Source organism: Pezoporus flaviventris, unplaced genomic scaffold (genome assembly GCF_033815535.1).
Source record: "Pezoporus flaviventris isolate CSIRO_AGI_PZ_B2104156 unplaced genomic scaffold, CSIRO_AGI_Pfla_v1 ptg000090l, whole genome shotgun sequence".
Taxonomy (NCBI): domain Eukaryota; kingdom Metazoa; phylum Chordata; class Aves; order Psittaciformes; family Psittacidae; genus Pezoporus; species Pezoporus flaviventris.
The window spans coordinates 3,962,752-3,976,345 of record NW_026892638.1 but is presented as its reverse complement, the minus strand read 5'-3'; the positions used below and the strand labels follow the sequence as shown (position 1 = coordinate 3,976,345).

The 13,594-nt window shown below is 45.7% G+C and overlaps 1 protein-coding gene across 1 annotated transcript in view; it reads left to right on the top strand.

The window, feature by feature from the left end:
* The first annotated feature begins 8,653 nt into the window (after nt 1-8,653).
* The window catches only part of SERINC5 (serine incorporator 5), a 35,793-nt gene continuing 30,852 nt past the window's right edge, over nt 8,654-13,594 (top strand). The window contains exon 1 of the mRNA XM_061475777.1: nt 8,654-8,828. Coding sequence (XP_061331761.1) covers nt 8,802-8,828 — 27 coding nt within the window. The 5' untranslated portion in view covers nt 8,654-8,801. The remainder of the gene's footprint in view (nt 8,829-13,594) is intronic.

Genomic DNA, 13,594 nt, shown 5'->3' with positions numbered 1-13,594 from the left:
TTGGTACTTTGACTTGTGCTGTCAAAACTGCTTGATATCTACAGATTTACACAGCTTCATTTCTGCAGAGCCTTTACGCTGAATTACATGCTATTGCTCACAGATGTATACCCTATGGAGGAAAACTACAAATAACACACTTTTCACCTGGATCTTTGATGTACCTATGGCTGTCTGCCAGCCCATATATTTTTCATAATGTGAAAAAACCTATCATTTATAAGTGAAGGCAGGTCAGAACTCTGGAAGGAGTATTTGGGTCATCTAAATACTGTTTAATTTGTGACTTGGTTACCTTGTAAGCTTTATCATGTTAATTATGCTTCAGCATTGGCAATTTCTCTTTTATCACATCAACTTACTGAATGTACAGCTGCTGCAGTCTACTTGGCTTCTGTTCAGAACCCCAGCAGTCAGGGCTAGTTTGTCTTGAGCCTTCTTGCATGTGCTTGTGCAACAGTCTAAATTGTACGGTTGCACACTGGAACATAATCTGATTACTTTCTGTCTTTGGTTAAGATAGTAGTTCTGCCCTTACCAACTTTTTTATCATGAGTCACTGCTCTTTCTTTCTGAAAGGTTAGTACTTGTCTTTGCAAACTCCATGTCTCTTACCTAGAGACTTAATGGAATTTGAGCAACTTCTATACTGATAGTGTTTATACAAATAAACATTTGTTTTCTTCTTGCACTTTGTTGCCACAGTGTGTAACAAATACAGAAGGGGAAGTACACAGTGAGTTTTGCTGCATTTATTGTGGCAACAGTGCAAGAAAGGGAAGGCGCTCTCTGTCAAAAAAAAATTGATTTCATTTTCTCACAGATACTAGTATTACTTATGGTGGCATGGAGAACAAGGACAGCTAATTATCACAGCCTCATCTTGTCTCCTGCTTCTTGACTGGTGCCAACACTGCGTAATCTCTGCAGTCTTTTTGTTCTGACCCAGAAGGCTCAGAGCCAGATTGAGTTGTAGTATACAGTTGTTGCTTTGCAGTTACACTGCAGGTACACTGCTTGCTCAACTCCTACTCAGCTGTTTCTTCACTGCACTTCATTAACAGTGCGTGACTGTTAATGCTACATCTGCTCCTATGCAATGATTCCTTTACAGAGCAGGTTTCACCTGTGCCCTTTCAATACTCATTTGCTTCTCTGGGAAAAGGGAGAGATGGTTGCAAAAGACGCTGTAGCTAGGCCTTCTTTTCTTTGAATTCCTCTGCTCCACCTTGTATTTCATACTCAACTATGTCAACTGTGTCTCTGAGGTAAGGTATTCTCTCTACAAGGCTGTAATAAAATCACAGGATAAAACAGGTATAGGTTAGGATGTAGTTTGTTAGGTTGAGACAGAGAGACTTCTCAGAGAACTAAATTGAGTGCTTTAAATACGTATGGCAGGCTGTGTTTTGACATACACCTTGCTGATAACCCAGTACTGTGAGAGGCTGGGGAAAAGACATGCACAGCTGCAGTGTCTTTTGGTTCCAAAAAACAACACTGCCTAAGAGAGCCTTCTGTCAATACCAGTCTTTCCAAGGACCTGCTGAGAATTAGATTTGCTGCTCCTGTGTTCCCCCTGGTTCCACCACCACTACCTGGAAAGGTGCAGAAGCAGCCCTGTTCTTGCTAGCTTGAGAACTGCACTTGGCAAAACAGTGTTCATTTTGTAATGCCAATTTCTCATTCTCAAGCTTCCCCAAGCACAGCTGGACTAAAATCTTAGTTTTGATGCCACTGAACTAGCCTCATATAGTCTCTGTTCTATTTTATTTGTTTTTGTTTTGTTTTTTCTATTTGCAAACAATTTATTCAGAAAATCTTCAATTTATTTACTTTTAGAAGCTCTTAACTCTTTCAAACAAAAGGTCAGGGGGTTGTGTGTGTGTTTCTGTCTTTTCCTTCCACAGAATCCACAGGCAGACAGGTCCTGAACAAGTTTTTTTCTAAGAGGGTTTCTGTAGTCAGCTCAGAGGCCATCACTGTTGTGACCATTTCCTCTTGTGCTGTCAGCTCAAATTGTGCCCAGAAGCCTTCATACCAACAGCATTCATTATTGGGATAGGAACAGAATGGTATGCAGAGAAGAGAGGAGGAGAGGGGGCGCATCACCCTACTCGTAATTAGAAAGTGTTAGTAAAACATGGTATATTGCCTACCACAAGAGATTTGTGCCACTTCATTAGGGACATTGACAGTTATATTAAGCTGACTTCAATACATGTCACAAAGTCCTTGGTCAAACTAAACATCAGTGTTATCAGCTCTGTTCCCAGGCCTAAAGTCAGAAACACAGCGCTGCAAGAAGGAGTAAAAATGACTGCTACTGCTGAACTCAGGACAGCTATGTGCTTTGGTCTGGGGAAACCTCGAGTTTGGGCCAGGCTAGTAAGCAGGTATCCTCAAAGGATGCTTATGTTAGCCTGCGCAGATTTGCAATCTGTGACTGAATATCTCTCTCTCCAGAAGAAGTTCATTGACAAAAGATAAAATACGGCAGTCTGGCAATTCTGAAGAAGTTTACTACTGGGTTGATGAATCTCAAGCTGTCTGTTTCTTATTAGTTGAAACTTACCCATATGTCAGAAGCTACTCTGATTTTCTCACATCAGCATCCTGAGGAAGTCGTCAGTGCAGAAAGACAGTGCCACCGTGTTTTTTATCTTTATACATGATGGTAGAAACCAGTTTTAATCTGTCAGATTTAACTGGGGCAGTTGAAATCCTGAACCGCACCAGTTTTCCGTGCCACTAGGGGCAGCATCTGGCAGAGGAGTAAGGTAGGTGGTCGGATGTGGTAACAACTGTGTGATCTTAAGCCAACACTTCTGACTCCGAGAATCATCAAGGTAGCTTGAGGCTCCTTGTAAGGATGGACAACCGGGCTCCCTCTCAGCATGCAGCTTAATCCTGATAGCCTTCCTATTCTTGTAGAACTTCTTTTAATTGTCCTTATCTTGTAACTCTGGGGCATGCAGTTTTCCTGCCTCTTACTCACTTACTCATTAACCTCAGTAAGACTTCCTGCCTCAAGGCAGCACCAGACTCCTTGCTGCTGGGTGATTACCTGAGTGTCAGAAACGTGTAAATGTGCTGGGAGAAGCTGCTGTCTCTTCTAGCACCATGTTTCCTCAGTGTCACCCGTGTCAAGTGTCTGTGTCAGTTATTTGCAAGGTAAGGGTCTTAGCTGTGATCGAGAAACCCAAAACATTCTAGAATAAAATCCTAATTTAGGAATGAAAAGCGATACTGCATACAGTTGCTGTGAGGTCAGAAAGAATTACACTCATAATTGGCGTTGCACAGTATTGTGCTAAAAAGGATCAACAATGAGCATGCAAATGCATCACTTGGAGAGTTCAGTGCAAAGCTGTGTAATGCTACTCTTCTGTACTTCGGTAGCAAAAATTAGCCCACTGAGAAAGGTCTAGTTGGTGTGTTTCCTTAATAGAAAGTGCAGATTTTAATCCACTTCAACACTGGAGTGAAAAAACGACTAAGCAACCAGTTTATTAAACTATCATTCTCAAAATAAAAGGTGAGGTGTTTGGGGTTTTGAGCAGATTTACCTGGAAATACCAGCCTTGGGGATTTCTTTAATACTAAAATATTCAAATGCTATGAAATGCTTTCTATCAAGTCAAGTAAGTGATTTAAAACATTTAATTTGATCAAAATCAGCCAAATTTGACTACTGAAGTGCATAGCTTCTTTCTTTTTTTTTTTCCTAGTGTGTATTACTGACCACTAATAAAGAGATAATACAAGATACCACTATTTAGCATTATGAGAAATGTGATATTCTGGAAAGGCCAATGGCATGTGCTTGTCTGTCCCCACATGCACCAACAGTCTCTTATCAGCCCCATCTAAGAGGTCTGTAGTTGCAGGTTATCCTTGCCATGTGCTGGCAGATCATTCAGTGCTCTCTTTGCTATTACAGTTGCTCTGAGTGCCTCCCCAGACCTTCACAAACTTGAAGGTGATCCTCCAACTATAGCAGTAATGAATACCGCTATATTTGATATATGCTATAAGGGATGCCCCCTTGCTTTTTGTCAATCTACAGCTGGGCTATACTGTGCTGTGGCAGCTGGTCCTGGCATGATTCCTGGATACACTGGCTTTTGGAAGATGTCCAAAGGCCATACCTTCTGAAAGCTTTTAGCTACCTAAGAGGATCTGGGGAGAAGTGGTCCATAATCCAGGTTCTGGTGTATACTTAGAAAAAAAAGAGAAAGTCATGCATTTATCATGGCCTGCAGCCACCCAGACTGCAAAGCAAGGATGGTCTGATCATGCCTTTGCATGGTGCTCCTCTTCACCAGAATACCTTTTCCAGAGGAAAGCATTCCAGCAACCATTGCAGCAGTCAAGCCATTAGCTGTAAAAGAGGTCCAGTTGGGATCTGAGCTGCGGTTTTCAGAATGTGTGCATGCACTTACTTGCACAGGCATTTCCCCTCCCTCCCATAACCTCATTTTTGACTAGTGTCTAATTACTACACTCGAGCAAAATAGACCTTTACCTAAAAAGCCATTTCACATCTTTTGTATTTTAACAAGCATATAAAGTCTAAATTTACACTATGAAGCTGAACTAATTTTATGTAAGAGGCCACCACAATGTGTAACAATCTGGTTTTGTTTTCTTTCTGAATGCATTTAAGCTTGGAAAGTTTTTCTGTTATCTCATTACACCTGAAAAACAGCAAAGTGGTAGATTTCTCCTTCTCATTGGATGCACTCTCTTTGTGCTCTTCCTTTTGCTAGCTGGCACAACCCAAAATCCTTTAATTACTGAAAAATCTTGAAACTACACAACATTGAAAACACCATTCCAAGTTGCAGCTTCCTTTTGGAAGGTATGAAGAAAATGGCATAACTCCTAATATTCTTACCCTAAAATACACTGAGCTGGGTCATACTATGCAAGTACTGAAGAAGCAGAGTGTGTTTTGCATTCCTGGTAAATTACAATTTCCCTGTGCTATGCCAAAAAAGCTTTCTGCTTCACCACTAATAACTTTTAAGTTCTCTATAGAGGTAATAACACTGCATTCTTCTCACAGTGAAGGAGGACAGTGAGAACCTCTTCTTCTATTACAGTCATCCATGCAGAAATGAGTAGGGAATGAGTAAAGTGGGTGCACGTAAAGGTGTAACATCTGCAAGTGTAACTGCAGTTGGGATTCAAGGGTAGTAATTTTCCTGGTGACCTGAGCAAAGCTGATGTGCCATGGTCACTGGTGCATATGAAACTGGTTGGATACCTTGAAGGCAGAGTTTTGTAGGCTGCCCAAAGGTAAATGACTTGAAGGGAAGTGCTTCTGGGGCTTCAGGTTCTGCCACTGTGCTCTGCTTGTGCACATGCTGAATGACAATGCAGCTTGCTCCCAGGGCAAACAGGCTTCTTACCCGGGGGATTTCTGGCAAGTGCTATGTAGTTACAGCTTCTAACTCAGTTCTATTCTTCATTTCTCGCTCCCTGGCACCTGAACTGAGACCAGACTTTTAATTTGATCCATTTGCTGATTTACTTTCTATGGGGCCATTTCTTGCCCCCATTCTGCCTGTCTCACTAAATCCTTCTAAAAGTATGTTCATAAAATTCCTTATACAAAGTAAGGCCAAAGCACTTTGCCTTTCTCTGCCGATGCTATGGACTCCCTGTCACTTGAAAGCCCTAAATAGGATTTAACATCTCTTCAAAGAGACACCCTGCCAAAATGAATAGTTTGAGGCAGGGATTATGAGTTGAAGATTCATGGCGAGCGAATCAGATTAGCCTTCTCTGGTTTCAGAGTATGTATTGGATGGGTAAACCTTATTCTAAATGCATTGATAGTTTCAGAGTGACAGTTCTTTTCACGCAGTAACAGCTGCTCATTGCTTTGCGATTAGCCTGCTTCATGCCTGCCAGTAGCACAGCAGGAAAGTTCAAGCCTTTCTGGTGATGAATTTTTCACTCAGGAAGCCAGGTTGCACATCCCAGGCTCTGGGGCTCTGACCAATTGAGAAGTGCATTATAGAGCTCTGCTCTTCAGTGCAAAGGCTGGCTTTACTCATGTTGGTGATAGCAGTGTTGGCTGGCACTTAAAAGAGGGCTGCATGCAGCAGGGAATTAACAGTGTTCCCCACTCAGTAAATGCGCCTTCCTATTGCAGACATGCTGATGTGTAGAACAGCCACCTAGGGCTCTTCCACCATATGTCACCTGCATCAGCTTCTCCTTGCAAGACAGTTTCATTTCTATATTAAACCTCAAATTCTCCTTCGTGTTTTGAGTTGATTTTGCAGATGTGGAAATTAAGCAAAGCTTGACCAGTCAGCATCTGGTGACTGTGTAGGAAGCTTAGACAAGAAATAGAAGATGACTGCAGTGTACTGAGTTGTTACTTTGCTGTGATGCTCACGTTCCCATGCTTAACCACGTGCTTCAGGAAGCTATGTTTTGAAGTTAAAACCAGCAGTGGTTTTCCACTGCCTGTTTGCTGGCCACACTGCTTTCCTGTCTGTTGTTCAAGTCTTGATTCTGTCTCTTCAGCCCTGCCTCTGGGGAAAGGAGCTGCAGACTGGAGATGGTGTGCTGAGACTCCAACACCTAGTCCTGACCTGAGGCTGGGGCTGCTCTTGCTTCTTCAGGGCAGGAGTGTCATCCCATCAGTGCTTGCACTGTGGTGGGGTACTCTGGGATGCCCACAGGCTGGTGTGGTGTTGATGCGTGGATAAACTCCACAACTCATTAAAAGTTGTAAAGTAGGTATGCTTTTTATTCAGCGCTGAGACGCATAGGGATAATTCCTCAAAGATATGCGTATCTCAGTGTTGTTTCCCTCTACATTTATTCTCTAAAGTTATATATATTCATGAGGTTACACAATACGCCTATACATATTCATGTCCTATCCCCGCTTCGTATTATAATGAGCCAGAAAGTCCTCTGCGCCTGCGCAGTGCCCCCCTCCGGTCGTGGGCAGGGGTCTCAAGATGAAGTAAATGAGTCTTCCTCCTCTGGGCAGGGGTCTTCAAGATGAAGTAAATGAGTCTTCCTCTTCTTGCACTTTTCACCTTTTCTAGTCTTTACATGTGGCCTTAGAGTTTGGTCATTATCCCAGCCGTAAATTCTCTGCTTCTCCCCTTTATCAGTAGAGTTTGGTCAGTTTCCCAGCCATAAATTCTCTGCTCCTTCCCCTTATCAGTAGAGTTTGATCAGTGTTCCAGCTGTAAATCCTCTGCTTTTCCCTTTATCAGTAGATTCAGGCATCTGCTCATTAACAGGACCGGAGGTTTCAGGCATCTGTTCATTAACAGGACCGGAGGCCTCTGTTTTGCTTAGCAGGCATTTACAACAGATAGTCTATTTGTTTAAACAAATTCCTCTAGCAAACAAATTCCTCTAACCCCCTTGCACAATCCCCCGTCCAACCCCCCTGTACTACCCCCCCTGCACTACCCCCCTGTACATTGGTCAACCCTTTGCATCAGTGTCCTTTGAGCTAAATAACCATCTGCTTGACAGAATGAATCTTGTTTCAGTGGTAAATAGCTGAGTATGTACAGATATTAGAGCACCAGTAAAAGCACAGCACATGTCTGCTTTTTACAAACTACCCTCAAGGTAACGCTGCTCTCTTCCACCCCCAGTATAACACTAAACTACGTAACGATTCATCGGATGATCCACTTCCTAAAGTGTTGACTTCCTCTTTGTTTACACACACCAAATGTGGAACGAGGAAGGGGTTTTACACAATACATACTGCAATCCACACCAATGTCCTTTTCGGAAGGTGTAGCTACGTTATCTACATGTGTGTACCTGCATGCAGTTTAACAGCTTTGAGACACACTGAATTCCTAAAGTTAGGGCAGTTTAAGACTATAAACAAAGCTCCAGAGAATTTCAGTATTAAAGAGCACATACACAGAGGCAAGCAAGCATACAGCGTGAGTCTTTCCATAGAGAACTTCAGCAAAGACGTCCATCACCGTACCGGAAAAGAGCAGATCCTCAACCACCGTTTAGTGCTACACCTGGGTCCTCGCAACTGATGCTGAAGAGAGTATTTTGGAAACACTGGGAAAGGTCTCAGCTTCTGCTAGGAAAGCACAGCCCTCAAGCCACTCTTTGAGCAGCCCTGACTTTTCCATAAAGGTGTCGGGCTGTTAATGGCCGTGGGGCGCCGCAAGGCAGTTTGAAACCGAGGCTGGTGCTCTGTAGTGTTAAATTTGACGCCTGGTGTTTTAAGATCCACCTGTTTATACCCCTTATTCCGTGAATTCGTGAAATTCTGACTGCTAAAAAGCAGGTGCTTTAGCTGGTGTACGAGCAGGCGACTGGCACAGCCCGGCGGGGACGGTCCCGCACGGATTCACTCTTAACGTGTCAGCTGCGGACGGAGCAGCTGCTTCTGCCGCCTCGGGAAGCGAAGGGGACAGGCTCGCCCGCGGCGCGCCGGCTGCCGGGCAGGACGCGATGCGGGACCCCGGCCGCTCTGGGGGCACCGAGCCCTCCGCCGGGGGCCGCGGACCCGCCTCGGGGGGGACACACAGCGACACCCGCCCGCCGCCCGCCACGCTCGCTGCGGGCGCGGGCCCCCCCCGCGGCGCGGGCTGACGACAGCGGAAGCCAGGCAGCGGGGCCGGGCTGAGGGCGTCGCGGTCGGCGGCGGGGCGGAGGCGGTGGCGCTCGCTCTGCTGCCCTCCGCGCCGTGCCCAGCCCAGCCCAGCCCAGCCCGGCCCGGACCGCTCCCGCATGAGAGAGGCAGCGGGGGAGCCAGGCCGCGCCGCGCCGCCGGCATGTCCGCGCACTGCTGCGCCGGCCAGGTACGGGGCTGGCGCGCGGGAGGCCGGCAGGTGCTCGGCGGGAGGTGCGGGAGCCGCCAGCCGCACCGCAGCGCGCCGGAGCGGGGCATCCCCGGGACGCGACGCCGGGCCCTGCCGGCGGTGCGGCGGCTGCCTGGGGAGCCGGGGTAGCGCCAGAGTGGTGACGCCCGTGGCGAGGCACGGAGAGCCCGGGACAGGACGGGACAGGTCAGGGCCGGGGGTCCGCGTCCTTCCGCTGCCCCTGGCCGGAGCCTGGCGATCTCCGCGGTAAGGCTCCGCGGGAGCCGTCTTCCAAGCGCAGGTCGGGCGTTAAACTGGGGGAGCCGAGTGCCGCGGAGGCGCCTGTGCGTAGGGCCGGGCTGTTCGAGTGCTTACAGCGGTGTTTCAGGGGAGGGTCCTGGTGGATTCCCCGCGTGTTTCGGGGGGGAAGCTGGTCGCCGCCTGCCTCCACTGGGTGCATCTCCGCCTGCGCCGCGCAGCGGGGTTCGGGTGGGACGGGGATGCTGCAGCCTGCCCTGAGAGGAGCAGCTCCCACAGGGGTGACGGATTATTCGAAGCGACGAGAGGCGGTCAGGTAATCGCCACTGGTGCCTGGTGCTGGGGAGGCGAGAAGTGTAAGAAGTGGAATGGACTTAACATTTCTCTTAACTGCTGGCTGCCTGGCGCTCCTCAGAGCCTTCCACAAACTCCTTCAAATCTGGCTTGTGGGCTTCAAATCAGCAAGTGCAGGTGCTGGAGGAGGAAGTGAGGGATGAGAGCAAGTGGTGACGGAGGGCAGTGCAGGACCTTCAGCACCTATGGTGGGGAGTCAGTGCTCCATGTCTTACCAGGGTGCACCTTGTTTCTTGACTGCACCGCCTCTCATGAATGAAGGACCATGGACTTGCAGGAGAAAGGTGGTAGCAAGGCCGTGTCCAGACCTCCTCCTTAGTTTCGCTCCAGGGAAGGATTCCTGTCCTTATTAGTTGCCTCTCTAGTGTGGTGTTAGACTGCATCACCGCCAGGCACTTTATTTTGTGCTTCATTTTCCCAAATCTCGGCTTCTGCAATAGAAACCCATTACTACACGTGTACTGCTTACTGCCCATGTCTCATATGCAATGGACTAGCCAATTAGTGTATTCTTGTTGTTTTACATATTTAAACACTTTGCGGTTTTAAGTCTAGCGTTGTTTTGTCTTTGATCACTCTGTCCACCCTCAGCGTCTCATTATTCCCATGCTTTTGTGTGAACCAATTGGAAGAAAGCCTCAGATCTCTCCTGAAGGTTGAATCCCGGGCTAGCCTTGGTCTTCTGGCTATGGTTCTTCCAGTCTCCATTGGGCTGGGAGGATTGCTGAGCGTGCCTCTGCACACATCCCCTCCAGGAGCTTCCCCATGCCTTGCCAAGCAGCCCTGGGTGGTCTCGGGAGACAGCAGTAACCAACCTCATTTGCTGATGCTCCTCTTAGAGCAGGACGCCTCCCTGACTGCTGCTTCGCGTCCGTTTTGGCAGCTTGTGAAGCAGCTTCTGGAGCAGCTCACAAAGTGCTGTTAGTGGGTGCTGTTACTGCCGTGGTTCGTGGCCGTTTGCATTTGCATGGCTTTTTCTTGGTGTAGCTCATGGAGAAGTAACTCAATGCCAAGAGGCAGGAACCGTTGTGAGACTTGTGTGGTGAATGGCATGGCTTTAGTGTGACCAAACTTTGAGGCATTCTTAAAGCCACTGCATAGTAATAGCTGAAAGTAATGTGCTTTACTGACACTGATGTGTCACTGTGGAGTCTGTGAATAAACTGAACTCCTCAGTGATGCTGGAGCCAAAGCAAAAGCTCTGAAGTGCATGCAGTCATAGTGCCAAAATTATGTAATACCCTGGGGAGATGTATCCTGCTGGCTGAAGCGCTATTCTGGATGTAAGGCTTATCTGTGCTAAGTATGGCATATTGCTGGAGTTACACCAGCAAACTTAGTGTGGATAACCTTTTTACAGGCTAAGATGATAAATGGCTTAAACCACATTTCGATAGCATGCAGTGTAACTTTTGTTAAAAGAAAAATGGTCTGCCTTCATGGCTTGATTTATTCCAGCCTTGATGAGGGGATGTTTACTTAACATTCACCAGAAAAAACAAAAGGGATAGAAGTTCTTCTTTCCCTCCCAACCCAGCTTCCTCAGGTATTTTATGGGTAGTGATAATCAAGCTGGAAAACTGAGAAGGAATTTGGCTGCTCCTTAAATGTTCCCCCAAAGATGCAGTTGACCCTGTCTCCAGAAACAGAGATGGTGTGCCTGAGGACAGATGGAACTTCATACAAGTCCTGAAAACCTACATTGAGGTTGGGTAACTCCTTTTTCCCTAAAATGTATATAATGGGGTTGATATCCCATGGGGCAAGGGGTTTTTAGAAAAAGTACTTTTGTCCTGTATATATCTTGTGTCCATCTCTGTTTCTGTGGATCTGCTTTCCTAGAACTGCCTGCAAACTTTGGTATTATCCTTCTGAGCTGTGAAGCTGCAGTTACCCAATGTGGATGTCCGTAGCTGATATCAGAGTTCTGTTGTGAGTTAACATCACCTGAATACCCATTTTATTCTCCTTGAGTAATGCCAGCAAATTTTCCTGGTGTGAAGTAGACGCAGAGTGATCCGTACTTTTGGGTCAAACCACGCTATACATCTGGTTGATGGTGCCTGTCAGTAAATGAATTCAGGCTTCACAGCCCAGATTCCTGTTGTTAAAGGATACAGCGGCAAGCTGCCAAACTTCAATGTACTTCGGTTATGCTGATTTTGCACTCAAAAATTATTTAGAATAGTCTTAATTAATGTTGCTGTGTGACTTGTATCCTTGCCAGGGGGACCCTGGGAACTTGGTTTCAGGGAACTTGGCCATTTATAAATTGTAATTTCTGAAGTTGTTTTTTATCAAGCAGTGTACAACCTTGTTTCGAAGAGAACTGCAGTTTTTAGGTTTCTGAGCTGTAATAAGCTTGCTAAGTGTTTCTTCTTTTGCTAGTGCTTCGTTGGTAGGCCTATTTTGAGAACACAGTGAGAATACAGTTTGGCTTGGGCCTCCACAATGCTTTTGATTACATAAAAACATCTGCTTAAATTGACGGGAAACAGAATTTTACATTTGGCTTTTCTTCAGTAGTTATTCTCAAGGGAATAAAGTTGAGATCATGGTTAAGAAAAGCAGCTGTTGCAGAAAATCTTTATTACAATGAATATGTTTTTTCCAGAGTTAAACAAATGTAATTTATATTGTTAACATTAATTGGGGGGGAGGGGGGGCGGGGGGCAGTATTTTGTAACTGGATTTTTTCAAGAAGGTGGATTTTTCAATAAGAACTGGTAGTTATCAAAGCTTATAAAGCTATTTCTGAAGGTCTATTAAATCTTGAGTGATTTTCTTAGTATTGTTCGGCACTTAGAATTCTATCATATGCTATAGTAAATGCAATAAGGGTGTAAGATTTTTATTTATACCCAGACCTCTTTATTCTAAAGTTTGGGGGGTTAGGGGTTTGGTTTTGGGTTTAGGTTTTGGATATTTTTTTTAATAGAAAATAAATGCTTTATTTGTAATTGCCTCAGCCAGTCTTACGACTTCTGAGGCTCATGGCTTTTGGATCAAGGGAGGGAAGCCCTGCCATGTGCTCCATGGCTGCATGCCTCTCTACTACTGTCTGTTTGCATCTGCAGGCTGAGGAGGATCTTGCAGTCCTGTCCTCGTGGTCTTCTCTTTTCATCACAGGGTGAAAAGGGTGGCTCTGTCATCCTCGTCCAGGTTTGTGTCCCCTGGGGATGCTGGGGCGTTGGTGGGAGCATGTGCATGGTGTGATATGCTGCAGTGCTGTGGAATGGTTCCTGGCTCCACTCCACATGGTGCTCCCCAAAACACATCCTGCCTTTTCAAGCCACCGCCAGTGCTATTAATCGTGGCCGAAGAAGAAACTAGCTGTCTGTGGTCTGTATTGTAGTTCATTCCACTTAAATGCAGTTAGGAAAAACAGATTTGTGAAGAACTTTTTTCCCCAGTTTGCAGAAACATGGAGGTTTTGTTTTAAATAACTGGCTGCCTGAACAACTGAATTAGCAAAGCCTACTTTTCTGCAGCTTTGTCCATTGAGCTTACATCTATTCCCTACCTGTTAAATACGGAACTCGTGTTGCAGACTTTTCCTTGCTCAGGTTTGAGAGATCATTTTTGTCTGCTAAACCTTTTGCCTATTTTCAAGGAAATAGTAATAATGTAGTATCTTTGAGGCCCCTATCTGCCTGCTGTAGCTGGATAAGATTTGCTGCTGGAGTCAAAAATGATTAGATAGGGAAGAAAAGGCAACCAAAAGACAGTGAGATCCTTGAAGTGTTGTATCATCCGACACTTGCGTCACTATGTTGGAATCTTTGCCCTGGCACTGCATAAGAAGCAGAAGAGACTGTCTCATTCTAGCAGAAGATAGTTTTTCTCATTCCTGCTTAATCTTCCATTGCTGCTTGATATATTTTTTTTAGTCTTTTTCTCTCACATCCTGTAGGTTGGTTGCATTCTGGGTTTAAAGAAACAGCTTAAATATACATGGCTCTACAGCTGTGGAGTGAAGGCAGTATAAGAACAGGACCTTCACTTTTAAGGACAAGGGGATACTTTTCTGCAGAAGGATATAAGTCCTAGTACTGCTTTTATTTTGATTTTTGCAACTGTAGGTATTCCAGGGTGCTTTTGCTGTCACTGAGACTTTCATTACAGGGGATGCACTTGCAGTTGGTGGCGCAAGA